Source organism: Oryctolagus cuniculus, chromosome 9 (genome assembly GCF_051225735.1).
Source record: "Oryctolagus cuniculus isolate XC-2025 breed Fujian yellow rabbit chromosome 9, ASM5122573v1, whole genome shotgun sequence".
Lineage (NCBI taxonomy): Eukaryota > Metazoa > Chordata > Mammalia > Lagomorpha > Leporidae > Oryctolagus > Oryctolagus cuniculus.
Genome location: NC_142875.1, coordinates 86953025 through 86980157, shown reverse-complemented (window position 1 = coordinate 86980157; position 27133 = coordinate 86953025). Strand labels below are relative to the sequence as shown.

Here is a 27133-nt window from a genome sequence, read left to right as displayed (position 1 = left end):
ATGCCAGACGGGAAGATGTGCGTCCTGTCGCTGCTACCTCATGCCAGGATGTTCTTTAAACACGGGGTCCTCTTAGCGCCACCCATACACTCGGGCCTCCCGCCAGTGCCTGTGGAATCTGAAATCAGGTCGGCGACTTCCATCTGTGACAAGGCGACCCGCCTCCCACACACACACACACTGGAATCTCCTGGGCGTGTCCCTCACTAGCGACATCTGCTTTCCATCCTCCAGGAGTTGTGATCTCAGGGGTGCAGGTGCGTCCTGGGCTTTGGAATTAGAAAAGAGCGCCTCGTGACTCTAAATGGCAGGCAAGCTTAGGAGCCACTGTCCCAGGGCTTTGCAGTACGCAAGGAAAGGAATCCACAGAAGGGACAAACCGACAACGAGCCAGGAACGGGATCGTGTAAATGACGCGCGCTCGGTCCTGTCCACAGGGCGCAGGTAGCACCCCAGTATTCGCTTTGCTCCGGGGCTGAGCCTCTGAACCAAGAAGGGCGGGAGAGGCGCGAGCGGCGGAACAGCCTCCTGGCGCATGCGCAGCTCCGGCGCCGCCGCGGGGCCTTTCTGAACTTGCGCGTTCGCCCGAGCTACGCTCCCGGAAGTACATGGGGGTCGTGTCCGGGGCCGTGGGCTGCGCACGCCGGTTCGTGGCGGCACGTGCCTCTGCACGTGGCCACGCGCCTGGCCCCCCGGCGCCCTGGAGCCGCCGGTGTCGGTCTCGGAGGCTGTGTCGTCCCTGACCATCGCCGACGCGTTCGTGGCGGCCGGCGAGAACTCAGCGCCGCCCGCTAGGAGGTTCATCTGCTCCTTCCCCGACTGCAGTGCCAATTACAACAAAGCCTGGAAGCTAGATGCGCACCTGTGCAAGCACACGGGGGAGGTAAGGAGAGCGCAGGCGCGGCCGCGCAGGCGTGCGGGGGTCCGGGGGGCGCGCTGGCTCGCCGGGTGGGCGGGCCCGGGCTGCCAGGCCTGGCGCGTGGCTCCCGTCCGGTCCCCGCTGTGCGAGGCATGCTCACCTTGGCGTCCTGGACTTTGGGAAGGAGCAGGGGAAGTGGGCAGGAAGTGCTAGGGACCCTCGTTCTGAGACCGCTGTACCCTTGCTATGGGCTGGAGGCTCACAGAGCAGCCTTCGTTGATCTTTCGTCCTGGGAGTCAGGCACCGCCCCCTAACTCTAAGTGGGCGCGGCTTGGTGGCCCGACAGCAGCACGCACCTGGCCTAAAGCTGGCCTGTCAGCGGGTACTGAGGAAAACTCCTGGGTTACAGCGAGCAGCACTGGTCCTTTTCTCCTGACTCAGCGCTGTAGGGAGCCCAGAGCAATGCAGACGAGGACTTAGGTCTTCGCAGCTCCAGCCCTGCCCTGCAACAACCGCCTTCGCTCGTGATGCCCATTACGCTGTTCCCCCTGGCGCTTCTCCCACCCATCGTTTCGCCCGCATCCTGCGCTGTGTGGGACTGGTAACGTCCAATTAGAGCTTGCCTTTCCTGTTGCCCTGTGCTGTATTTGGGTACTGCACTACCAGCTTCCTTCTAATTGGTTAGAAAATTTGGAGTCCTCTTTGTTGTCCCAAATTTGACAACTACTTACTGAGCCTGTTCCCTGATTGGAGGTGTGCAAAGTTCTGCGGCTCTGCCCACAATGTACAACTCACTGTCCTGCATCAGTCCACTGCTTGGTTCCTGGCATTCTTACTGAGGGCTTGGGAGCTCCCTGGGCATCAGTGCTGTAGAGACGCAAGCCTGGTTGTTTGAGGGGACAGGTTCTGGCTGTTTTGTTCAGAATGGAGTCCCCTCTCCTCCCAGCTTGTGGACCCTAAATGGTGGTTGCAGGAGGGCAGAGAGCTGTTTGCTTTGCTTTGCCCTGGTGCCTGCGAGCTTTTTCTTTTCTTTTTTTTAAAGATTTCTTTTATTTATTTGAATGAGTTAGGTAGAGACCGAGAGAGAGGTCTTCCATCCAATGGTTCACTCCCCAGATGGCTGCAACTACTGGAGTTGCACAGATCTGAAGCCAGCAGCCAGGAGCTTACTCCGGATCTCCCACATGGGTTCAGGGCCCAAGGACTTGGGCCATCTTCTACTGTTTTCCCAGGCCACAGCAGAGAGCTGGATCATAAGAAGAGCAGCCAGGACTCGAACCGGCGCCCATATGGGATGCCAGTGCTTCAGGCCAGGGCTTTAACCCACTGTGCCACAGCACTGGGCTCGCCTTGTGGGGAGCAATCTGGACTGGACTGAGTTACTGGAATTGGGACTTATTCTATGCATCTGCTCTCCCACAATATGGCGCTGGGAGAGAAGTAAACAGCTTCTACACAGGTGCCTCCAGTTCAACCAATAAACTGTAGGACTTGCTCCTGATTGGAGAGCAGCGTGCTCGGTGTGTGGGCAGCCGAGTTGGGATTGGCAGAGGAGGACTATAAAGGAGGAGAGAGACGGCATGCACCAGGAACATCTATGGGGAACATCTAGCTGAAGGAACACCTGTGCAGCCCCCGAGAAGAGCCGGCCGGCGGGGTGCCGCTCCCCTGCGGAAGTGGGGAATGTGGCCAGGGGGAACTGCCCTTCCACGGAGGTGGAAGGGATAGTAGCCAACCCGGGAAGAACCAGCAGCAAACCCGGGGAGGGCCGAGCAGACGAAAGAACAGCGCAGGGTCCTGTGTTGCTCCTCCACGAAGAGGGGGAGCGACATAGTGGTGCCGTGACTCGGATAGGAAACTTAGGACGGATAGGAAACTTAGGAGGGAAGAAGCAGGAAAATACCGGAGAGAGAGACTAGCAAAGAGCCTAGGTGCCGGAAGAAGCTATTGAAAGCCTAGGCATAGACTCGGATATGGACTGTGGGAAAGAAGTTAGGATTGAAAGCGAAAGTGAAAGCTTTCATAGACTCGGATGCGGACTATGGCGGGGAAGCTAGGAGATTGAAAGCGAAAGTGAAACCTGGAGGAGGCTTGGACTCGGATACGGACTGTGGGAAAGAAGTTAGGATTTAAAGTGAAAGCAAGAAGAAACTTAGACTCAGATACGGACTGCAGGTTGAAAGTGAAAGTGAAACCTATAAGAAACTTAGACTTGGATACGGACTGTGGGGAGAGGCCAGGAGAAATGAGGGAGGAATATTGTTGGAAGAAAACTTAGGGAAACATACCGGGTAGAGAAAAATGTTAGGGAGGATGAAGCCGCGAGTGCAGGCCGAGGCGGATATAAGCCACCTTGGAATTCTTCAAGTCACCCCGGGGAGCAAGAGGCGAAGATCTGGAACCAGAGGCAGAGACGTGGGCCGCCAGGTTGAATTCGCCAGGCTAGCCCGGGGAACTTAGATTGAATGCTAGTGGCGGACACGTAAGCTACGCTGTGTTACTCGCGGAAGCCGCCGCGTGCAGAGAGAGCACGGGGCGTGAATAGATAGGGAACGGGGCTGGCGCGAGGCCGTGGTGCAGACGCGAAGGCGTGGAGACCGCGGAGCGCGCGAAGCCAAGCCGCGCAAAGCCGGGAAGCTGCGCAGATGAAAGAGGCGCGGGCTGAAGCGGCTCAGCCGGGAAGCCGCCGAGAAGTAGCCTCGGGGCGGGCAGCGGGAAGCTGCGGGGATAAGAGAAACAGCTGAAGCGGCGCAGAGCTGGGAACCCGCCGGCGGGGCGAGGTGCCGGGAAGCTGCGGGGATAAGAGAAACAGAAGTTTAGAAGTAAAGTGAGAGAAATAGGAATGTTGGCAGACAGAAGTAAAATGGGAGAAATAGGAATGCCCGGAGATAGAGAAATAGAGAAAAATAAGGCCTCCCCTCAACATGGCAATGAGAAAGCTTGGATTCGGTCTGCCTGATTAAGTGAGGCGATGAGCACGATGAGCACCTGCGGCGGCTAGCAGCTTATGCGCCGCAGGTCACCGAAGACAGGCACGAATTAACATCAGTAAGGCCTCCCCACAAAAAGGCAATGAGAAGGCTTGGATTCGGTTTGCCTGATAGGTTTTGTAAGCCCCTGCAGGCTCGACCAGAGCATGCGCTGCAGGGCACCGAACACAGGCACGCATCAGCGCCTAAAAACCTCCTCACAACATGGCGAAGAGAGGACCCGGATTCGGTTTGCCTGATGGATAGGACTTGTAAGAGCCTGTGGCAACTCTAGCAAGTAGAGCAGAGTGTGTGCCGCGGGACACCGAAGACAGGCGCGTATCAACGCCAAAAAATAAAAAGAAAGGGGGATCTGTGGGGAGCAATCTGGACTGGACTGAGTTACTGGAATTGGGACTTATTCTATGCATCTGCTCTCCCACAATATGGCGCTGGGAGAGAAGTAAACAGCTTCTACACAGGTGCCTCCAGTTCAACCAATAAACTGTAGGACTTGCTCCTGATTGGAGAGCAGCGTGCTCGGTGTGTGGGCAGCCGAGTTGGGATTGGCAGAGGAGGACTATAAAGGAGGAGAGAGACGGCATGCACCAGGAACATCTATGGGGAACATCTAGCTGAAGGAACACCTGTGCAGCCCCCGAGAAGAGCCGGCCGGCGGGGTGCCGCTCCCCTGCGGAAGTGGGGAATGTGGCCAGGGGGAACTGCCCTTCCACGGAGGTGGAAGGGATAGTAGCCAACCCGGGAAGAACCAGCAGCAAACCCGGGGAGGGCCGAGCAGACGAAAGAACAGCGCAGGGTCCTGTGTTGCTCCTCCACGAAGAGGGGGAGCGACACGCCTGAGAGCTTTTTCAAGGGGTGACACGTTTTCCTGTCGCCATGCCTGGCCTTCTGTTGGCACAGACAGTGGACTTGCCCAGGGCAGGCTGGCACCATGCTGTTTCTCTGCCCTAGCTGTCATCAGATTGTGCTGTGGTGGAGATCTGTGCAGACAGGCTGTGGCAGCAGCAAAGGAATAGGAGGGCATTGCTGCAGAACTCTGGTGCCAGGTTAGGGGCAGCTTAGCAACGCTGTGAAGGCCACCTGCTTATTTCAGATGCCATTCATACAACCGAAGTCTGCAGTGACTATGGGAGAAGTTACAGCATTAATGTAGGAAAGCTACAGCTTGCCTGGGTGTAGCAGGTGCTCAGTGCACTTCACGAAAGGAAACCATCTCTGCAGAGGAGAGTTTGGAACTTGTACCAGTAGGCACTTTGGGCTTCCAAACAATGCCAGAGTTAACTTACAGCCTCACGCAGGATTAACATGTTTTTTTTTTTCTTTCCCCGCCAGAGACCATTTGTTTGTGACCACGAGGGCTGTGGCAAGGCCTTCATCAGGGACTACCATCTGAGTCGCCACGCACTGATTCATACTGGAGAAAAGCCGTTTGTGTAAGTAGAGAGCCATGTTAACCTTGGAAGCGGATTGTGGTCCCAAGCACAAAGGCTCAGTGAGAAGATTGGGGATCAGGGATGTGAAGTTTCTTTCCTTTTTGTGTAGGCGGTGAATAGGCTTGGAGTGTATTATAGGAGTTTGGGGGACATTTGTGTGTAATAAGTCCAGGTTTGAGTTAATCTGAAGTTCTCTTGAGTTTGTAGCCCTTTAAAATACAGAGTAAAGGAGAAATCAAGGTTGAAAAAAATGCACAGTTGAACTTGGTGAGAAATGATTTCCTGAAAATTCTTGGTTCAGTCTTCTCAGGGACATTTTTGTTTTTGCTTATTTTAAATTTATTTTGAAAGGTAGAGTTACAGAAAGAAAGGAAGAGTCAGAGAAAGGTCTTCCATCCACTGGTTCACTCCTCAAATGGCTGGGGCTGGGCCAGACTGAAGCCAGGAGCCAGGAGGAGCTTTTTCCAGGTCTTCCATGTGGGTACAGGGGCCCAAGCACTTGGGCCATCTTCCACTGCTTTCCCAGGTGCATTAGCAAGGAGATGGATCAGAAGTGGAGCATCAGGGACAAACTGGCGCCCACATGGGATGCTGGTGCAGCAGGCAGCAGCTTAACCCACAGTGCTGGTCCCATCAAGGACTTTATGAACAGCCTGGTCTCTGTGAACTGCTGAGAGAAGAGACACAGACGTAAAGCAGAGGCTTTGCACTCTATGTTCAAGTTTAAGGTGGTTATTCTGGGAGCTGCTGTTGCTAAAACAGTGGTGATACTGATAACAGCTGCTTCTGTAATGCAGTCAATCTCAATTTAGGGTGCTCTTTGGAACCACATGAAGAGCTTGTGAAAACAGACGGCTGGGTCCACCCTGGAGCTTTGGATTTGGTGGCTGTTGGATGGGGCCTGGGAATCTGCATTTCTATCAGGTTCTCAGGAGCGGCTGCTGCTTGGTGATCTGGCTTCCACATTGTCCACGTCGTGGGCGTGGTGGGGTGGGGAGGTGAGGAAAAGCTGAAACGTACTCCCTTTTGGTGCACCTTCAGAAGCCTCAGGAACAGCCAAGTAGCATTGGCCGGTGAGCAGCAGGCTGTGGGGACCCGGAGCCAAGTAGCGAGAGGGCTGGGCTAGTGCAAGCTGCTGTGGCAGGAATAACCCTCACCTTTCCAGGGCACTGTGCACCTGTGGACCCAGCCCCATTTCTGTGGCCTGTGTGATCCAGCCCTTCCCACTGATCTTACCCATTTGCTTGACTCAGACCGCCTAACTAGCCAGCCCTGCACCCTGCTCCCAGCCTGCCGGGGTCCTTCTGCCCCTGCACCTGCTGTTTCCATCAGGATTTGCCATGGCCTCTCTCCCCACACCTGTGCTGAGTTAGATGCCTGTGGCAGCCTTAAAGTCAAGAAACAGGAAACCCAGCATGAGAGAGGCTTATGTGAGATGAACTCTTTTCCTCTTGCGTAGCAAGTTCAGAAATGTGGAGGTGGATGGTGATCGTGAGGGACCTGGGCTGCTCCTAACTGGCTTCTTTAATCCTCATCTTGGGGCTTCAACCTGGTAGTCCAAGATGCCTTTTGGAGCCCTAGCTGTTAATCAGCATTCCAGCAGGCAGGAAGCAGAAAGGGGTAACAGACTTGTCTCCATTTTAGATACTTTGAGCAAGTTCAGCAGCCTGGGCCAGTCTTGGCCATGCATGTGTCCATTCCTAATCACAGGGGAGGAGACTGGATAAAGTTTTTGTGTTGGCCATCTGCCCAGCTACCACTCAGCATTGTGTCCCTGAGGTCAGGGGACTGCTGCGTGCTTCTGTGGGCTTCTGTGCTGTATACCCCCCTGTCATGGTCACTCTGCCTCTGGGTCTCTCTGCCTCGCCCAGGGGACTGCCTGGTTCCTGACCTGAGTATGGCTCAGTGTTATCACTGAGTAATGGCCAAGCCCCGGGCCTGGAAAGAACACCGTGCTCCATCCGTCAGGCTTAGGGAGTCTCGTCACAAGAGGGGCTCCCTTCCCTGTACACAAAGCTTCACAAAAGATTTAGATTATTCAAGGCTGAGATGCCAAGGTTAGCGGAGCTGGAATGGCCTGGTGATGTGCCAGAGGGCAAGGGGCTTATGGTTCTGCTCCGAGTGGTGCCACTCTAACAGTGAGCTGAACCAGGTGGAGATCTCTCTGGATTCCAGTTTACAGCAGGATAACGGTTATCAGAATCCAGAGAGCAGTTTACCTGAAGCCTGAACAGGGTTTAGGCTTTAGGGACGAGTGTTTCTCTTCTTCCCTTCTGCCCAGTGTGTGGATGTGTGATGTGGCGGGCTTTATTTCCAAGGCCCAGCACCAGCAAGGTCTCACGGCCGGGTAGTCTCATCAGACTTGTGAAGCAAGGTATGCTTGCCACTTGGGAATTTGTTGAAGGCTACTTTATGCTTTTTGGCATCATTGGCTTTTGTAAACTGGGAGGATGTAAGCATTTGAAAACTTCTCTTTATGGTCTGTACAATTTCTTACAGCTGCACAGCTAGTGACTGTGATCAGAAGTTCAACACAAAATCGAACTTGAAGAAACATTTTGAACGCAAACATGAAAATCAGCAAAAGCAGTATGTAGTAAGTATGATGCTTTTATGTGCCTCAATTTTCTGAATATTTGTCTACTTACGCTTACACTTCTGAAGTTTTCATGAGACATTCTGCCTGTGAGGTATCTGCAGGTAATCTGACACTTGGGGAGTAGACATGATGGAATTAAAGTGTCTCCCAGTGGAAACATTTCTGCTTTCTCAAATGTCTTTCACTGTAAAAGCTTTTTTTAGATTATTTATTTATTTATTTGACAGGTGGAGTTATAGACAGTGAGAGACAGAGAGAAAGGTCTTCCTTCCGTTGGTTCACCCAAATGGCCGCAACGGCTGGAGCTGCACCAATCCGAAGCCAGGAGCCAGGTGTTTCCTTCTGGTCTCCCATGTGGGTGCAGGGCCCAAGCACTTTGGGCCATCCTCCACTGCTATCCCAGGCCACAGCAGAGAGCTGGACTGGAAGAGGAGCAGCCGGGACTAGAACCCGGCACCCATATGGGATGCCAGCACCACAGGCGGAGGATTAACCAAGTGAGCCATGGCGCTGGCCTCTGTAAAAGCTTTTTGACATAAAGCTGAATTTTACAGTGACTAACTAGGCGGAAGTGGGAATTGTGTAATTTCCAAAACAGTTTTGTCTGAGAGGATTGCTACGAGCTGTTGTCTCTGATTCTTCCTCAAGACTAACAGACGCTTCCTACACAGTGCGGCTTTGAGGGCTGTCAGAAGACCTTCAGGAAACACCAGCAGCTGAAGACGCATCAGAGCCAGCACACCAACGAGCCACCCTTCAAGTAGGTACTTCTCATGGCCGAAAACCTCCCAAGTGCCAGGTGTGCGTTAGACCCAAATGCAGAGTAGGGAAGCCAGAGTGTTTCCATTCACGTGTGCTGTGTGTACCCACTTATATGCTGGGACATTGCAAAAGCGCAGTCTTGCTTTGGCTTTTCTAAAAGAAACTTTTCCTGTTTTAAGGTCATTTGTGAGGTTATCACAGCTGTGGTTAAGTGTGAAGACTAAGAAATGACTCCACTGTTCAGACAGAGCCAGTTATGCCATTAAAGGCTGTTTTTCTGTAGAGCGAGACAGTAGTCCTTGGGCTCCGCCTGCGGTTTCTCAGGAATGTGGGGGAGGGGACACGTGGGGATGCACCTGGGAAAGGTGCCAGGCGTCCCCGCCACCAGCCGTGCCTTTCTCCTGGCTCGCTCAGGCCGCCCTTGGCCTTGGAGCCACTGCAGGGACAGTGCTTGCCTCGTGGCTCTGCAGCTTGTCGCTGGGCTGCTGGCAGCATGGAGGCAGCACGGGCTGAGTACTGCTCGCTGGAGGCCGCTGCCTGTGCTGCCTGGCTCCTTATCCACGGGACCGTCAGACAGACCAGGTGCAAACGGTCCTGGATGGCTTGGGTTGCCTGAGCCAGCTCAGATCCCTTCTTCAGCTCTGTGGGAGCTGGAGTATTTTCAGAGGTATAAAGAGCAAAGCACGCGTTTACTTTGGTCATATAAGCAAAAAAAAAAAAGTATTGTGGTTTTTTTCTCTGTTTTGCCCTAAGGCTGGCCAAGTAACTTGAATCCCACCAGTGATTAGATCCACACTGTAATTCTTATTTTCATATGGCTGGTTTGGTTGTGGTGGTGAGAAACAGAGTACCCTTTACCTTAAGCATATCCTCTGGGAGAATGGATTGGCTAATGCTTCCTGTGCTGCTAACCCAGGTGTGCCCAGGAGGGATGTGGGAAACACTTCGCCTCCCCCAGCAGGCTGAAGCGGCACGCCAAGGTCCATGAGGGTAGGTACAGATGCCTCATGAGTGCTCTCCCCGCAGGATGCGATCAGTGGTTCTGGTCTACTCTGTGGTCACGCAGGCAGGCAGCGGGGACAGCGCTCTGCTTATTCAGGTCTCCCTGTGTCCAGACGCAGTAGACGTCGGCCCTCCTGCGTTCCTGCCACGCACAGCTAAGTGCCCGGCTGTGCTTTTACACTTAGCTGCACATCCCTATCTAGCCAAGGCTGGCTACTTTGTGGGGCCTTATTTTTTGAGTTCTTTTGAATCACCCATGCTGTTCTTTTCCTTTTTGGTCATTCAGAAGTCTTGGATGATAGTTTGAATTTCAGCAGTAAGCAAACTGCAACTTAAACAAAAAAACACTTGATTGCATTAACTGATTGAGTGTATTGCCTGTTTTCATGAGGGATTTCTGCTGTCTGTATTCCAATTTCCCAACCCCTAGGATTTATGAATTTGGTTCTGTAAAAACAAGATGAGTGAGAATGAGTGGCAGTCCCACTGAGTTTCTGGTGGCTGAGCCTCAGCCTGCCTGTTAACGTTGACAGTGCTTTGTTCAGTGTCCATTCTTGTTTAGTATTTTTCTCCGGAAAAAAATTCTAGCGCAGTGTTTTTTCTGGTTCTTCTAGTTCTTTCTTCCTTAGCTACACATGGGGTTTTTTTTTTTTTTCTTTTTTTCCTTCAGTGTGAATTGTACAAGATGGCAAGACTAGAGGAGGTGAGGGGTGGGCATATAACTACTGTGATAGGTGTTGGTGGTCTGCCTGGGACAAAGGACTGTGGGACACGTTTGCTGAGGGTGAAGGAGGCAAGCACTGGGAAGGTGGGGCTGGGGGGAGGGAACTCGAGACTGCAGGAGGGGCCTGCAGCAGTGGGGAGCGAGGAAAGGCATCCTTCCTGAGGGGCTGAGGTGAAGCATCGTGCTACACAACTGCGTGGTTTCACCGTCACAGAAACCTTTTAGTTCTTATTCCCATCTTGAGAGTAATAGATTAGAATCGTAGAGAGAAGTGGGAGAAAAGCTGTGTAGGCATTTAAGTTTCCTTTTCTAATTATGGTCAGTTTTTATAGAGTGCTCACAAAGGGCAGTGCACCAACCTACTTTTTTTTATTTTAAACAGGTTACACGTGTCAAAAGGGATGTTCCTTTGTGGCCAAAACATGGACAGAGCTCCTGAAACACACAAGAGAAGCCCATAAAGGCAAGGCAGCCGTGAACGGCGTGGGGTACACAGCCGTCTCTGTGGCATTGCTAGTGCTCTTGAAGGTGAAATACTGAGGGCGAGCTTTAAAGTAGGAGGGGTTCTGTTTCACGAAAGTGCAGGAAGTGCTGGGTGCATCAGCTGTCGGACAGGTGAGCAGAGCAGTGCCACGTGTCTCAGCTGCCGCTGTTGCACACACAGGGCAGGTGGAAAGGCTCTGGGGAGGCCAGAGTGTCCTTTGAGGCTGTTTGGTGACTAGTGCCCTCTATACGGAAGACAAGGAGGGAAACTGATCCGTTTCACTTTCACCACTTGCCACGGCCCCGGTGCCGAGAACCCCACATCCTGGGAAGTGCAGCCCAAGAAGCCTGGGGGGTCCCGTGATCACCTTGGAGATCCAAGACAGATGTGGCCACAGTGATAATTTAGAGCTCCTGTATTGCGTGTGTATAGTTACAAGGCTTAAAGCATTGAGTGGTACTTAGCTCTTCAGTACTGATTTTTCCTCCAGGGTCACAGATGGGGAAGATGGTTAAATCTCTCTGTCTGCTCCACCAGAGGTAACAACCTGTGAAGTATGCCAGAAAACGTTTAAGCGCAAAGATTACCTTAAGCAACACATGAAGACTCACGCCCCGGCGAGGGACGTATATCGCTGTCCGCGGGAAGGCTGTGGGCGGACCTACACCACTGTATTTAATCTGCAGAGCCACATCCTCTCCTTCCATGAAGAAATGCGTCCATTTGTGTGTGAGCACGCGGGCTGTGGCAAAACGTTTGCCATGAAAGTAAGTGCTCAACCTGCACACATGTCCTGGGCTCCTGGGTTCCAGGGTGGTGGCTCGGGGCCAGCAGACAGGAGGGCTGGTGAGCAGGGCCCCACACACCTTCTATTCTGGCTCCCCTGGGGCGCCTGCCCACTAACATCTGCACAGCCTGTAAGTTTGCCAAGGTCAGAGAATCTCAAGTGTGGCCCTAGATCAGGAGCACAGGAATGCAGGTTCCCAGGCCCCTGTGGCCTCACTGGGGCAGGGATCTGTGTTGCAACAAGCCCTCCTGGGGATTCTGTTGGGTACAGCATACAGCATACTCTGTCCCACAGGGTCCTTTTAGATCCCTGCCTCCTGGAGCTGGAGAAGGGCAACAAGGAGTGAAGGGACACACAGCTCGGGGGATCCCACTGAGGCCGCCACTGTGGTTCCTGTGAACTGTTACAGAGAGGGAAACGAGGCTCTCTCAGCACAGTGCAGGCCATTAGCGAACAGCAGGGAGCTGCGGTGGTCAGCCGCTGGTCAGGGTTCCCCCAGGCTTTTGGGAACATGGTTCAGACTCTGCTGGAAAGTACCCCTCAGCTTGGAATAGTTTGGACCAGGTACCCCCACGGAGGAAGGATGGGGCCACAGGTGGTTGGGAAGGTGTGAGTTCCTGGCTGTGTCTTTGGAAAAGGCAGTGATTTAGGTCTAGGATTTGAGGAAGCATTCTTTCTTTACTCTCAGTGGGGGAAGGCTTTTAGGTAGAGGTCAAATCCCTCAAATCCCTCTAGCATTTAATAGAAGGAAGACTAATAGTTTAAAACTGATGGTGTTTTCATAGTCATAGACATCTAGCATTGGTGATATTTTTAAAATACAACTTTTTTCCCTTTTCCTTCATTGTAGCAAAGTCTCACACGGCACGCTGTTGTGCACGACCCTGACAAGATAAAGCTCAAAGTAAGTTGAAAATACTTGGGCGAGCTCTGAGTTGTAAAGCAACTTGCCTAAAGTCAGATACAAATTGTCTGGACTATTTCCAGACACCCCACGGTGTGAGTTGGCATAGTTTTCGGACTTTCCTATACAGGAATGTTCTGTGCCGTATCTGTTAGAACATCCAGCGATTATCAGATTCATTCAGGTACGGCAGCTTTTGAATTCTCATTCTCATCGTCCTTATTCCCCCAGGTAAAACGATCTCGTGAGAAACGGAGCCTCGCCTCCCATCTCAGTGGCTATATCCCCCCTAAAAGGAAACAAGAGCAAGAGTTGCCTAAAAACGGAGAGTCGCTGGACTGTGTTGAAGACAGGGTGCTCTCAACAGTTGCTGTGCGTACCCTCACCTGAATGGTACCCTGCGTTGTTTAAAGGACCACGGACCAGTGAGCTTATTTTCACACCAAGCATATTTTCTTTATTAGTCACTGATGTGGATCATTTGATTCCTTTTCACTTCTACTTTCTTTGTGCAAAGTGTCTCTTTTCTGGGTCCCTTGAGATTCTTTATATGTATTCTCTTCCTTTTTGCTCAAATGACGAAGAACACACATTACAGCTTTTCCTCCTTTAACAGCTTGTGGCTTGGATTTGAAGGTGGCTATTCCAGGCATTGTCTGGAGTATTTGATTAAATAGCTCCTCCTAAAAAGGGAAAACAGCCAAAGATGAATTTAAAGTCACTGTCTTAGGAGTGGGCATTTAGCCTGGCAATTAAGATGCTTGCATTCTAAATCACAGTGCCAAGGTGTGGATCCCAGCCCTGCCCCCAATTCCAGCTCCCTACTAATGCTGGAAGGCCTGGGAGGCAGCAGTGATGGCTCAAGTGGTTGAGTTCCTGTCACCTTCTTGGGAGCCCTGGACTGCATTCCTGGCCCAGCCTTGGCCGTTGCAGGCATCTGGGGAGTGAACCAGAGGATAGCGGCATGCACTTCCTCTCTCTCTATGGTTTTGTCTCTCAAATAAGCAAAATTAAAAAATAAAGCCAGTGTCTTTGATGCTTTCTAATGTTCATAATCCAGTACTTATAAAAAATCTGCCTTCTTCCTGTCAGAGATGCTACCTGCCTTTACTGGCCAGCTCTCCTCCCAGACCAGCTAGGTAATGGAAGTCAACAGGGTGCCTTCCCCAAGGAGGTTCATACCTCCCTTAGGACATACCCCTCATAACTGACAAGGCCTTAAAGCCCACCAGATTATTACTTCTATCAGTTTTTTTTTTTTTTAAGATATATTTATATATTTGAAAGTCAGAGTTACACAGAGAGAGGAGAGGCAGAGAGAGAGACATCTTCCATCTGCTTGCTCATTCCCCAACTGGCCACAATGGCTGGAGCTGCGCTGATCTGAAGCCAGGAGCCAGGAACTTCCTCCGGGTTTCCCATGTGGGTGCAAGGGCACAAGAACTTGGGCCATCTTCTTCTGCTTTCCCAGGCCATAGCAGAGAGCTGGATCAGATGTGCAGCAGCTAGGACTTGAACCGGTGCCCATATGGGCTGCCAGCATTGCAGGGGGCAGCTTTACCTGCTACCTCACAGTGCCGGCCCCAACCCTCTGTCAGTTTGTTTGCCTCTCAATCGGAGAATTGATTCGTGGTTTACACCTTTCTTAAGTCCTCTATTAATGGCTTTGTCCTTTGTTCTAGACCCTGTCTAGCCCATTTGGGGCCTCATTCCTTTGTAATCATAGCCTCTACTTTTTTTTTTTTTTTTTTTTTACATTTTGAATTTTATTTAAACTTGTGTTCTGGCTCATCTTTAAGTTTGGTGTACAAATCATTTTTAAGACTCAAGTCCTGTAAACTTAGGTCAAGCTTCAATAGCTGATAACTGTTCAATGCAGATCCTTTCTTGCTTGCTTGCTGTATGTTCTGCAGGCTTACAAAGGTGTTTCCTTAAACGGTGGTGTCTCCAAAGTCCTTGTTCCAAGCCTCTACTTTTACATCAATGGCTCTACTCCCGACCTGTGTGTACTGATGGTCCTCTCCCCCACTTAATGTTTTATGATCAGAATTTCTCCTCAAACCTCTCTACCTGCAAAAGATGAATGGTCTTTCTCCCAGTCTTGGTTGAGATCAACTTTAAACTACATCCATCAGTCTTCACAAGGGTCCAGAGACACCCCCCCCCCCCCCATTTCCTCTCCTCTATGAAATCCTCTCATTATTTAGTTAATACCACTATTAGGACCGTTGGTTGCTATTCTCACCCTTTTATACTACCATGTGTTTAAGTGTTTACAGGAGGTGACAATGGAATGAACCAAGGCCTTCACCAGCCAGTCAGTCAACCAAACACTGCTACAGGGATATACTCAGTTCCCCACTCAGGAGACAGCGGCTTGAGACATCACCCAATGACAGCAGAGAGTACTTCATCGCCCCATATCAGCAGGAAGTAGCTCTAAAGACAGATCATCGTCCCTCTACCCTTCCTGGACTTTTGGAACTAATATAATCTCATACACTCTAGCTTTATAAAAAAACAAAAGGATGGAATGTTAGTAAAATGGCAGAGTCTTAACTGTGGCACAACCTACACCCCGGACACCATCCTAGGCTCTAGTCCCTGCCGCCATGGCTGGAAGCCAGGGGACCCCATGGCCTAACCACCGGTGTCTGCTCTACCCCCATCCTAATAGTATTTGCTGCTCCTACTTCCTTAGCTCCCGCCCCGCCCCCCCCCCCAAGTTTTAAGAGGACCTGTTCCTGAACACATAGCTCATTCTCTTGATCGCTCTCTCATTCTCTCTTTTGATCTCTCTCTCACGCTCTCCTTCTCTTTTCCTTCTTCACCCCTTGCCTCCGGTCTGTCGAGTTTCCCCCAATAAACCCTTGTCCTTAAAAAAAAAAAAAAAAAAAAAAAAACCTGCCTTCTTTAATTGCTGCCACTTAAGTGACTAATTAACTCATACATATCTGGTTGATTGGACTCTGTACAGCAGCTCCGTGTAATTAATACACGGAAGGATCTGAGGTCCTAAATCTCCACGGTCACAGCAGAAAGGGGCTATCTTTGTCCTAGAATGCTCTTGCAAAAACAAGCACAAAGTCCCAAGGCTGAGCCTTGACAAAGTATCTCCTTATTCCCTGAAACTGTCAGCCAGTGTACCTCTCAAAATACTTGCAACAGTAACACAGAATCACGTGAGGTGATTAAGAAAAGAGACCTGTGCTCCAAAAATTCTGGGCCTGTGCTGAAGTGATTCTAACACAGATTAGGGTTCAAAACCACTGGACGAATGCTACCTTTACTGAATGATAAGATACCCAATTAAAAGCAAAGTAGGTGTTCCATGGACATCCTGGGATTTCAAACCCATAGATGCTCTCTGGAGGACAGTCTCTGTGAAATGCCCATAAGACTTAGAAGAGACACGATATGTCCCGTTTCCAGTTTTCCATGTGAGGGTTGACTATTCTTCAGTTTGTATATCAGAGCACTATATAATTGTTAAATTATAGACTAGAGAATGTTTCCATTTGGGAAATGTATGCACAGTGTGCCTGCATTTTGAAAAACACATTGGTAAGCTATTACTTACTAAATGGCAGAAGTACCAGTCACTGTTTTGCTTTTAAGTTTTCCCAGGAAACACAAGCAACTGGCATACCTGTTTCCACTTACCGTTTTGTTTTCTGGCTCATCTGCATTTTTCCCCTTCTTTATAGTAATTTGAACTTGGTATTTTTTCTCAATCCACTGCTGAATCTGTTTATTCTTTGTGTCCAAATCATGTTGTCCAATATTTGAAGAGAAAGTCAGCTCTTTTGTCAGGATTGGTCCTAGTTTGAAACAGAGATTTGATGCTGGGACCATTTTCTAGTTTCCAGTGAAACCTGAACTCTTCTTCTTGCAAACCCCATGCTGTGTCCATCTCCTAAGATCTTAGGTTTGCTGCAGGGCTCTCCCAAGCCTCAGCTGACCTTCAGTTTCAAATAAAGGCTTTCTTAAACTGAGGAGACAGACATAAAGGCACCATTTTTTTTTTTAACCTGCCAAGTAAAGGTATTGAAAGTTGTTTTTTTTGTTTGTTTGTTTTTTTGACAGAGTGGACAGTGAGAGAGAGAGAAAGGGCTTCCTTTTCTGTTGGCTCACCCCTCAATGGCCACTGCAGCTGGCGCACCGCGCTGATCTGAAGCCAGGAGCCAGGTGCTTCTCCTGGTCTCCCATGCAGGTGCAGGGCCCAAGCACTTGGGCCATCCTCCACTGCACTCCCGGGCCACAGCAGAGAGCTGGACTGGAAGAGGAGCAACCAGGACAGAATCTGGTGCCCCAATTGGGACTAGAACCCAGGGCGCCAGCACCGCAGACAGGATTAGCCAAGTGAGCCATGGTGCCAGCCCTTTTTTTTTTTTTTTTTTTTTTGAGATTTATTTATTTATTTGAAAGAGTTACACAGAGAGAGGAGAGGCAGAGAGAGAGGTAGAAAGTTTTTGATTAGTTTTTTGCATTATACTTGAATCAGGAAGAAAAGCCACCTCAGAAAAAGTAAAGCAACATGAATAGGCAACTTAGAAGAAAAACTTCAAATAATGAAAAGGAAATAAAACAGTAAGCTATGATTTCTCATCCACTGACATGACAAAAATTTAGAATCTGACAGTACCAAGTGCAGGTAAGGATGTAGAGCAAGGAATTTCATAGGTGGTTGCTGATAGCAATTTAAACCTGATAGGTTAGAGTTACAGATGCTAAAGTATGTACAAAATGTCCATAATACTGAGAAACAGCGAGAAACTCAGTGTCCATGGAGATGGAGTAACAAATCTGAAATAATCTCATGATGAAATGCAATATGGTAACTATAACACCAATGGAACTTGAAAATAACAGTATGCCATTTGTATTTTACATATATACATCTGTGTGTCATTTATGAATATACTTGTATATAGCTGAGTTTAATGATGGACTGGATTTACACCCTTAACCCCATGAGAGTGAGCAAGTACAACCCTGGGGCGAGGGAGTTGGGGACCATAACTTTTCTGTAATGTTTTATTTAAGAAAATCTGAAGGGGCTGGTGTTGTGGTGCAGTGGAAAAGCTGTCACTTGCAACACAGGCATCCTGCATCCGAGCACTGGGTCAAGTTCTGGCTGCCCCACTCCCACTCCAGCTTCCTGCTAGTGCTCCTGGGCAAGCAGCAGAAGATGATCTGAGACTTAGGTTCCTGCCACCTACCCAGGAGGCCAGGACAGAGTTCCTGACTCCTGGCTTTAGCCGCTCCCAGCCCTGGCCATTGTGGCCATTTGGGGAATGAACCAGCGGATGGAAGATCTCTCTTTCCCTCTCATCCTGTCACTCTGCTTTTCAAATAAATGAATCTTCAAACATTTTTTTAAATAGAGCAGTGTTAATTCTTGTTCATTTTGGATGATGGGTGTATTTTTTTTCATAAGTTTTTTAATTTCCAAAGTAAACAAAAAATTTTAAGAACTGGTATTGCAGGGCCAGCGCTGTGGCATAGCAGGTAAAGCCACCATCTGCAATGTTGGCATCCCATATAGGTGCTGGTTCAAGTCTGGGCTGCTCCACTTCCAATCCAGCTCTCTACTATGGCCTGGGAAAGCAGTGGAAGATGGCCAAATCCTTGGGCCCCTGCACCTGCATTGGAGACCTGAAAGAAACTTCTGACTCCTGGCTTCAGACTGGCAGCATTGCGGCCATCTGGGGAGTGAACCAGTGGATGGAAGACCTCTCTGCTTTTCTAACTACTTTTCAAATAAATAAATAAATATTTAACAACAACAACAAAAAGACAACCAGTTATTGCCTCCTTAGAGCTCCTACAACTTGGCCCTAGTTCTCCATCAAAACAAAGTAATGCCTTCCACCTTCTCCAGTCTGTTCAGCTTTTTTAAATATGACACAGTTTGCTATCCTTATCCCCTTGGTTGGTCTTGTGAAAAGTTCTTTTTTTCAGACAATATTCTTGTTAGATGTGGCTTTAGAGGAGTGAGCCACATACGTGGTTTTCTCAGGCAACACTTTTTAGGAACCATGGAAGAAAAACATTTCATATCTAATTCCTGACTTCTACAGACTTAAATGACAAGTGTCTCATTAGGTGATGGACCAAATATGTCAATGAGCATTACTACCCATATTGCAATGAAACACTTGAGCATCACTTCAGAGTTTAAAAAGTGCTTCCATTTCACGGACTAAACACTTCAGACATGCAGGAAACAAACAAAAAGGAGAGAAGGTGAGTGAGTGGCACAGATGGGACAGGAGCCTGAAGCCACCTCTTCCGACTCAGGTCATCTCTCTCTCAGCTCTGCTGCCAGCTGCAGCATTGGAGACAAGGGGGAAGTTTCCATCACCCTGGTGCCTTCACCTTGCAGGTTTAAAGGAAGAGAGAGTGGACAGAGGGTATCAAGGGAAACAGGAATGGAAATAAATGAGGGATGAAAGGAAAAGACACTGGGATTGGTGGTGGAACCCTGTGTCTTCTGAATTTCCAGTTTTCCATTTCTTCACTGTCACAGATTCCTGGGCAAAGAGAATTTAAGCTTCTGACTTGCAGTCAAGGACTCAGGTGCAAACAGCAGGAGACCTACCAGCTTTGGGCTGAGCCTTTTCCATCTCGCGGAGCCGCAGGCGTTCCTTGTGGATCTGGAGGCCCGTCATGAGCTGGTACTCGGGGGGCTCAGCGTGGGCGTCCCTCTGTACCAGCCTCAGGTCTCGCTCATCCATGAGCCTGATGACTTCGGCTCGGTGCATGTTTCCCAAATCATTGCCCTTCTCGTCAAGGACGTGAATGATTCGCTCCTTAATTTTTCTTCCAACGTTACTAAAACTAGTTTCATTCTTTTTTGTCTTTTTTCTCTCAGCCTGAGTGTCTTCAGCAGTACTAAAAGCTTTTGCGTGAGGTAGGTAGGATGGTCTTGGGGCAGAAGCAATCAGGGACAACTGTGCTGGGTCTGTCTTTTGCATCAAGTGTTCACCAAAGCATCTTCTAATGCAATTATTTTCAGATTTCACGGTTTGCAGTATCAACCGCTTGAGAACAGCAGCCATCCTGGGAACACAGTGAGAAAAGTTAATTAATATGAATTTCTCCCCATGGTCTGGTACTGTGGTACATGGCAGGGCATGCAGGAGGCTGCGAAGAATATGTCACCTGTGAAGGTTATAGACATGCTCTTCAGAAGGTGGACGCTGGGTGACCCTGGCCAGCCAGGTTCGTGGTGGCACTGTCCCCAGCACAAGTGGTTGCTACCATCAGCCAGATGTGCACACATTTTTGTCTCATGCAACTGTATTTCCCAAGGATCTTGCAGTGTTCACTCCAAAAGCAAATGCCATCCCCAGGGTTTACTTATAAAGAGGCAGTATACACAAAATGCTTGGTGGTTCATAAACACCAAGGCACAAGCTTCCAACACAATTACCTGCTACCAAGTTATCAATAACTGATGCTACACAAAAGATAAGAACACTATTATGGGAAAAGGGATTTTCCAGGAAGGAAGATGACCCACAGGAAGAACTAATTGAGGGGCCAGTGCTGTGGCATAGTGGGTAAAGGTGCTGCCTCCAGTGCTGGATCCTATATGGGCGCCGGTTTGAGTTCCAGCTGCTTCAGTTCTGATCCAGCTCTCTGCTATGGGCTGGGAAAGCACTGGAGGATGACCCAAATCCTTGGGCCCTGCACCCGCATGGGAGACCTGGAAGTGGCTCCTGGCTCCTGGTTCTGGATGAGCTCAGCTCCAGCAGTTGTGGCCATTTAGGGAATGAACCAGAGTGCCTCTGCCTCTCTGTAACTCTGCCTTTCAAATAAAAATTAAAAAAGAAAGAAAGAAACATTGAGACTGTCAGAAGAGATACCCTGAAATAAACTTCCAGCCTCATGAAATATGAAGATCACACTTCAGGTACGGGGGATGTTAAATGAGCTCAGACACATGTGGTGATACTGCCTTTGCTCCATGCTTGTTAAGACTGAATTTCAAAGCCTGTAAATGAAACTTGGACTCTCCAGTTTTTCTCTATCACAGTAAAGTTTCTTTCCTTCAGTGCACACATCTGGCGAATCTCAGAGGCACAGGCTGGAGGGGTGACGAGATGACCCACTCATCTCACCTAGGGTCTGCTGAGAAGTTTGAGAGAGGCAGAGACTGAGAGGTGTGACTTGTCAAAGGTGAATGAGGGAAAAAGGCAGTGCCTGAGAATGGACCCTGTGTCACCTGTGGTGTCTGCAACTGAAATCCCCCGTCCCTGGCTTTGATCCCACTAATCCTACCCTGTCTCACCCACCACTCACGTTGGTGAGTGATACGAAAAAGAAATAGTGAACTGAACAGTGACAGACGTGCCTATTCTTACTTCCCTCCTTACCTAGCGTAACACCCAACACTTGGGAGTGTGGCTCCAGCAAATCTCTCCTCCCGAAGTGAACGCATCCAGAATTCAATGCCTTATCTTCCACCCCAAACCTGCTCCTCGCCTGCCCCCAGTCCTCCCCGTTTCAGACAACGGCAAGTCTTCTGTTTGCTCAAAGCAACAGATCAGCAATCCCAGTGCTCAGAGCAGCCTGTGACATACACCAGGATCCAAACACTGCTCACCACCTCCATTGCCACCACCCTGCTGTTAACCGCCAGCGTCTCATTAATCACAGAGGCAGCACTCTCCCCACCTCTGCCTCTACCCCTGCACCCCGCAGAACCTGTGAAGTGTCTGTGTTAGACCACGCCCCCTGCTCAGGGCCCTCCACTGCTCCTTTCACACTGAGTAAATGCCAGGCCCACAGGATGGCCTCCTGTTCCTCAGTGACCTGGCTGCACCCACTACGCTTCCTCCTTCACCATCATTCCTGTCGCACTTTAAATGGAAGAAAAAAGCTTTCTGCTTCCTTCATTTATTTAAAAAAAAAAAAAAAGACTGTTTATGGCAAACAAACTTTGATACTAGCTGGCATTTTTTCATAATTAAAGTTTTTAAATAGCCTGGAAGAACAAAAAAAATCCACTAGTAACACCAGTGAGTGTTCCAGTCTACATAAGTCCTGTATTTCACTGTAATTTAATAAATTAGCACTCTGGGTTTGTGCATCTTAAAAAACATATCCCCTGCATTGTTTCAAGCTTATGTCTAAGTGATCTATAAATAATGAGCTCCATAAACATAAAATCCTGAATCTTTTGGTCATGCACTCACATACTGCCTTTGTTTCTCCACCTGGTTTTCATCAAAGCAAAGCCTAAAGGTGTCTCAGCACCACAAACGGGGACGGTTTTGGTGTGCAGTGGGACCAGCCACTTAGCGGTCAGTCAGGGACTAGCTTGTCTCCACCAGGGCCTCAGCATCAAACACACATGCTTCCTCGCGCCTCTCCTGGGAGGAACCAATAAAAATGACATCTGAGTGAGTGAGCATTAAAGCACTGTGAGTGGGCTCACAGATGGCTTACGCTCACACACAGTACCGGTATGCTCTAGGCTGCCATAAGCCAGGAAGCCATGAGCTCTGAGGCGGTGGGTGTCCTGATAGCCCCGTCAGGCTGAAGAGCCCGGCGGGTCAACCACAGTAACAATGCTGCGTCCTTAGCACAACAGTGGGGTACTCGCTGCATTCCGACTTCCACGACTATGTTCTCGGAGGCATCATAATATTCCAAAAGCCGATTATCTCAAGAGCCAATTACTTACAATGCACTGATCTGATGAGATATCCATTTGATGATGATTCGGACCCAATCAAAACCATGCTGCACCGCCCGAGTCTGCATGTCCTGGTTGGGCTCAGCAGCTGACGCCACACTGAGGAAATACACAATTTTACCTGTTCCTTATTTCCCTGAGGTTGGATCACTGAGAATCTCCAAAAGGAATGCAGATGCCCCTCTGGCATCACCGCTAACTTTTCTAGGATGATAAACAAGAAATGCCAATTGAATTATTCCAAAAGCACACGATCACATAAGAGTAGTTTTAACGTTTGATCCATGTATTTCATAAAAATTTAAATGATTTAGGATTCTAAGTCATAAAGTGAGAAATTATGAAATATGTGTCTATCTTCATATACTGTGTATTTCAGGTGAGCTTAGGAGTGTGGTTTATATTTTCTTTTTTAAAGATTTATTTATTTGAAAGTCAGAGTTACACAGAGAGAAGAGAGGAGAGGCAGAAAGAGAGAGGTCTTCCATCCAATGGTTCACTCCCCAGATGGCCGCAACAGCCAGAGCTGTGCTGATCTGAAGCCAGGAGCAAGGAGCTTCTTCCAGGTCTCCCATGTGGGTGCAGGGGCCCAAGGACTTGGACCATCTTCCACTGCTTTCCCAGGCCACAGCAGAGAGCTGGATAGGAAGTGGAGCAGACGGGACTCGAACCGGTGTCCGTATAGGATGCCGGTGCTTCAGGCCAGGGCATTAACCTGCTGTGCCACAGTGCAAGCCCCGCATTTTATATTTTCATGTTAGTCTTCAGCTGTCTAAAATGAACGAACATTATTTGGGGGACAGTTTCCCCCAACATTTCATTGCAAAAATGTTTAAACACACAGATAAACTGGAAGTCTTCACAGTGAACAGACACTTGCCACCGAGATCCTACGACTAACTGCTCCCCTTGCTTTGTCCACTTATTTTCTCTTTCCATTCATTTTACTTTTGTTCTGAACATTTCTGAGAAAGTTACAGACATCAGCACCCCTCATCCTCAAACACTTTAGAATGCAAAGCATTAGCTAGAGCTCAATGTTGTTTGATTCTTTGTTTCTTTTGAGGCAAAATCTACTTACAATGAGATAAATCTTACACATAGCATTTGACTGATTAGTTGTGAAAAGCTCATACACTTCTGTAATCAAAACTCCTACTGACCCATAGAACACCATGATCCAGAAATTCCCTCCGTGCCTTTTCCAAAGTCATTCTCTATCTCCACCAGGAAGCGCCGAGACTTCTTTTTCTAGCACTGTGTGTTCTAAGACTTTAGATAAACAGAATCAAAGGTTGTAAGGCATCTCAGCATGTTTTCATGATTCCCCCATGTTGCATGTAGCATTAGTGTGTTCCTTTTATTACTGAAAGTGCCACCAGTATATGAACATAGCACAGTTTTAAAACTCTAGTTTCCCAGTTTTTGGCTTTTATAAATGAAGCTGCCATGAACATTCTTAAACCACCTGGAAGTGACTTCTTGTTACTGCTACAAAGGACAGCTGCATGCTCAGGATACATTATTTTCTCTTTTTCATGGTACACTAACGTGTCTGTAAGGAAACTTGCGGGGAGAGGATTTATAGAACTGGAGTGGATATGGTCGTAAGGCATGACCAGGTAGGGAGCACCACCACCTTGTAAGAAGTTAAATTGCTTGCATGCTTTTTGAAACTATGTAGACTGAAGAGATACAAGTAACTTTTGTTATTTATTCACTCCCTGTTCTTTCCTGTAGCTGATAGTCATAAGCTCATATTGGTAGCCATTCTTTCCAGGGAGTTTGGCTCAAAGGTACACTGGGGCAGGCTTTTGGCCTAGAAGCTAAAACACCCGTGCTCCGGGTTAGAACATCCGGTTTGATGCCCAGTTCCTGACTCCAGTTTCCTGCAGATGCAGACCCTGGGAGGCAGCAGGTGATGGTTCAGGTAGTTGGGTCCCTGCCACACACAAGGACAATGTAAACAGCATAGCTGGCTTCTGGTTTTGTCTGGCCCCGCCAGCCTTGGCTGTCATGGGCATTTGGGGACTGAACAAGCAGACAGAATCTCACTCTTTATTTATCTGCCTCTCAAATAAATTAATCTGCAAAAGTTTACAAAGATTCTAATAGACTAAATACTTGTGAAATTTAATTTTGCCAGTTCCTGTAACTCTGAAGAATTCTCACACCTTCCAAACAAGTTTCCTAAAGCCCTTGCCTCTGCCTGCAAACTGTCCCTTTTGCCCCAGCGCGGCCTGGGTTGTGCGGCCTCAACTCCCCAGGACCGGCCCAGGGTCACCGGGCCTCCCTGCTGCGCTCGCTGGGCTCTGGCTCTGCTCCTCCACACTCAGCACAGGCGCTCTCCATGGTAAGGTCACGCTAGGACTCCATTTAGAACGCTGGAAAAAAGCCAATTCCTTCAGCATAGTCTGCAACTGCGAAGTTAAAATTACTTCATAACCATCTAGAAAGAATTTTTTTAAAGCACTTACACTCGGAGCTAACTCAGCGTTCGTGCTTGGACTGTTAGGCGCCCAGCAGGTCACGTGCTCTCCCTGGACTCCCTCTCTGTCACCAGCATCGTGGTCCAGCTGAACAAACACCCAGTCTCACGATGGGACTCCCCAAATCCCGCTCGAGCCCACCACTTCTCGGCACACCCACGGCCACCTCGGCCATCTCTTGCCACCACATCCGTGGGCCTCGGGACCTCCAAACTGCCTCTTCCATCGGTGTTCCAGGGGCCAGATCAGTGCCTCCTGCCCCATTTGCTGCGCCCAACACCCAGGCGTCCACGGTCCACTCCCGGACACCACCTGGCGCAACTGTAACGACGATGTCATTACCACAGCTCCCCCCACCACACGGCAAGCTCTGTGAAACCGCATTTATTCATTCCCGCGCTGGGCCTGAACAATACCGAACAGCTGGCTGTCAGTTCATGCCCTCCACCCCCGGGGCCTGGGGCCTTTCCTAACACGGACAGGGAACCGCGGCTGCTCAGTAAGAAAACACGTTTCCCAGCATAATGGTAAACGAGATAAAAAGTAAATAAATAAAATAAAATCTCACACTCAGGCGGCAACAGGCAGTACGAAACACGCCCTCGCCCGGCCTTTCGCCCTGCACATCCTGATCCATCCACAAACGGGCACAGGTACGGCAGCGCTGCCAGCGCTCGTGGGCGGGGCTGGTCCGGTCACGTGCCGCGGTGATGGCCACGCCCCCACCCGCCGCCGGAGCCCACAGCGCGCGGCGGGACGCACAACGTGCGTGCGTACGCGCGCGTCCGGCGGGTCGGCAAGTCGGGGCGGAAGAAGGGGGGCACCGGGGAAGCAGCGGTGCGTCTAGGTCTGGTGGCCTGCGGAAGCTCGGGCTGCGGCTTAAGCCCGAAGGCGGCGTTACTGCAAGGCCGAACCTCGCAGGCCCCGCCGCAGGGTCTGCAAGGGCTGGGCCGCCCGCGGCCTGGCGGGACAGGGTGTCGCCGACCTTTCTGGGACACAGCCGAGCGCTCTGTTGCTTCCACTGCGGGCACGTCCCCTCAGACCAGGTGCCCCGCGGCGGTTCCCCTTACCCCTCTAGGAACCTCACCTGTAGCATTACTTGTACTGGGGTCGGCGATTTCTAAGGTCTGCCAGACGGAGCCGGCGAACACGCTCCTCCCCCAGGCCCCTTCGCTTTCCGTACTGGGCGGAGCTTCGGGCTGCGTCTTTAAAGGAAAGGGGAGCTGCGGCTTTTTTGCCTCCGACAAGAAGTTCAGAGTCGGTGGGAAAGGTTCCTTCCGCTTCCATAAGTGAGATGAAGTGTTCGCTTTCAGAGCATCCCTTCCACCAGGAACGTTACGCTAACAGCAGTCTCCTAAGATAATTTAATATCTAGTGAAATGTTTTATAAACGTCCTTTATAATCACTATGAGCTAGGCAACACTGCCTTGACTTACAGGTGAGGCAGCGCATTGGCTGGTAAAACTGCCTCCGATTCCCAGGGGAGCAGGCTGCAGGCTGTCGCACTCAGAGAGGCCCTACCGGCTCCGGCTCTGTCAGGGTCAGCCTCAGGTGCAGGGCGGGCGGTGCTCCTGGGGCCCCGGCGCTGGAGCTCCGTGGGAACCCTGGGCGGTGGCTTGCTGGAGATGCCGCCGAGCGGGGACGTGCCGTCCTTCCTCCTGGGGAGGGAACCTAGCGTTACCGCCGTTTTTCCCTCCACTGCGACACGTTGTCCTAAATTCGCATTAACTCCTTGAATCTGACCTGTGTAATTACCGAAAAGGAAACTTTTTGCTGGGCCTCAACCCGCCAGTTGAGAGCAAAGACAGGCGCTGCGCGCCTTCCCCAGGTGAGGCAGCCGCTGTTGGAAACAGAGGTCGGCCTTGAAACGGCGCTTTCCATGTCCAAGAGCAGCAGGAGGCATTGAAGGTGCACTTGATCCCACCAAAATTACTCTCCGGCACCAAGAGGCATCCTTGTTTGGTGTAGACAAAGGGATAAAGGGAGTAACTGGATCTTGGGAAGTGGTAGGTACCTAGCAAGCACAGGTGGCCACGTTCATTAGCATGTCTGCTACAGGCTAAGTTATTTCAACTTCGGGAGAACTTTGCAAGCTAATTACTATTACAAGCTGAGTATCCAACACCTGAATCTTTCTGAGCCGTGACAGATTGCCACATAGAAAATTCCAACCTGACTGCGGGACAGGTTGCAATCAAAATGGAGCTATGTATACAAGAAACATCAATGAATTAGGTATTTAGACTTGGGCTCCGGCCCCAAGAGACTTCATGATGTATACGGAAATTGCCAGATTCTGAAAAACATCCAAAATCTAACCACTGACCCCAAGCTTTTCAGATAAGGGGTACTCAAACGGTATTACCCATCTTACAATGAGGGAACTGAAT

General features: G+C 49.8%; 2 protein-coding genes across 10 annotated transcripts; one reads left to right on the top strand and one right to left on the bottom strand.

Moving 5' to 3' along the window:
• Positions 1 to 13585, top strand: GTF3A (general transcription factor IIIA). Its single transcript, XM_089303311.1, has 10 exons — positions 1 to 128; positions 574 to 883; positions 5182 to 5282; positions 7782 to 7878; positions 8553 to 8641; positions 9560 to 9633; positions 10752 to 10832; positions 11391 to 11620; positions 12491 to 12544; positions 12776 to 13585. Exons 1-10 carry the CDS (start codon positions 1 to 3, stop codon positions 12932 to 12934), a joined length of 1323 nt encoding a protein of 440 aa, XP_089159437.1. The 3' UTR covers positions 12935 to 13585.
• MTIF3 (mitochondrial translational initiation factor 3) lies at positions 12976 to 26380 on the bottom strand. 9 transcript variants are annotated; one of them, XM_070049073.2, is made up of 5 exons: positions 25830 to 25948; positions 22242 to 22457; positions 19149 to 19609; positions 16208 to 16365; positions 12976 to 13227 (listed from the first exon to the last, which is right to left on the bottom strand). In XM_070049073.2, exons 2-5 carry the CDS (start codon positions 22319 to 22321, stop codon positions 13009 to 13011), a joined length of 918 nt encoding a protein of 305 aa, XP_069905174.1. In that variant the 5' UTR covers positions 22322 to 22457; positions 25830 to 25948; the 3' UTR covers positions 12976 to 13008. The 9 variants fall into 9 exon arrangements, with proteins under 9 accessions (XP_069905174.1, XP_089160418.1, XP_089160420.1 ...); XM_089304292.1 differs by having other exon boundaries at positions 22242 to 22352; positions 25830 to 25933; XM_089304294.1 differs by lacking the exon at positions 22242 to 22457 and adding an exon at positions 23417 to 23525 and having other exon boundaries at positions 25830 to 25930.
• Positions 26381 to 27133: the final 753 nt, after the last annotated feature.

Bases quoted from the DNA above. Each gene is read 5' to 3' on its own strand.
- GTF3A (XM_089303311.1), top strand. From the start codon at position 1: ATGCCAGACGGGAAGATGTGCGTCCTGTCGCTGCTACCTCATGCCAGG. The intron at 884-5,181 runs GTAAGGAGAGCG...TTTCCCCGCCAG, and splicing joins TGTGCAAGCACACGGGGGAG to AGACCATTTGTTTGTGACCA. The intron at 5,283-7,781 runs GTAAGTAGAGAG...AATTTCTTACAG, and splicing joins ACTGGAGAAAAGCCGTTTGT to CTGCACAGCTAGTGACTGTG.
- MTIF3 (XM_070049073.2), bottom strand. From the start codon at position 22,321: ATGCAGACTCGGGCGGTGCAGCATGGTTTTGATTGGGTCCGAATCATC. The intron at 19,610-22,241 runs GTAAGTAATTGG...CTGTGTTCCCAG, and splicing joins TCTCATCAGATCAGTGCATT to GATGGCTGCTGTTCTCAAGC. The intron at 16,366-19,148 runs GTAGGTCTCCTG...GTTTCAAACTAG, and splicing joins AAAGGCTCAGCCCAAAGCTG to GACCAATCCTGACAAAAGAG.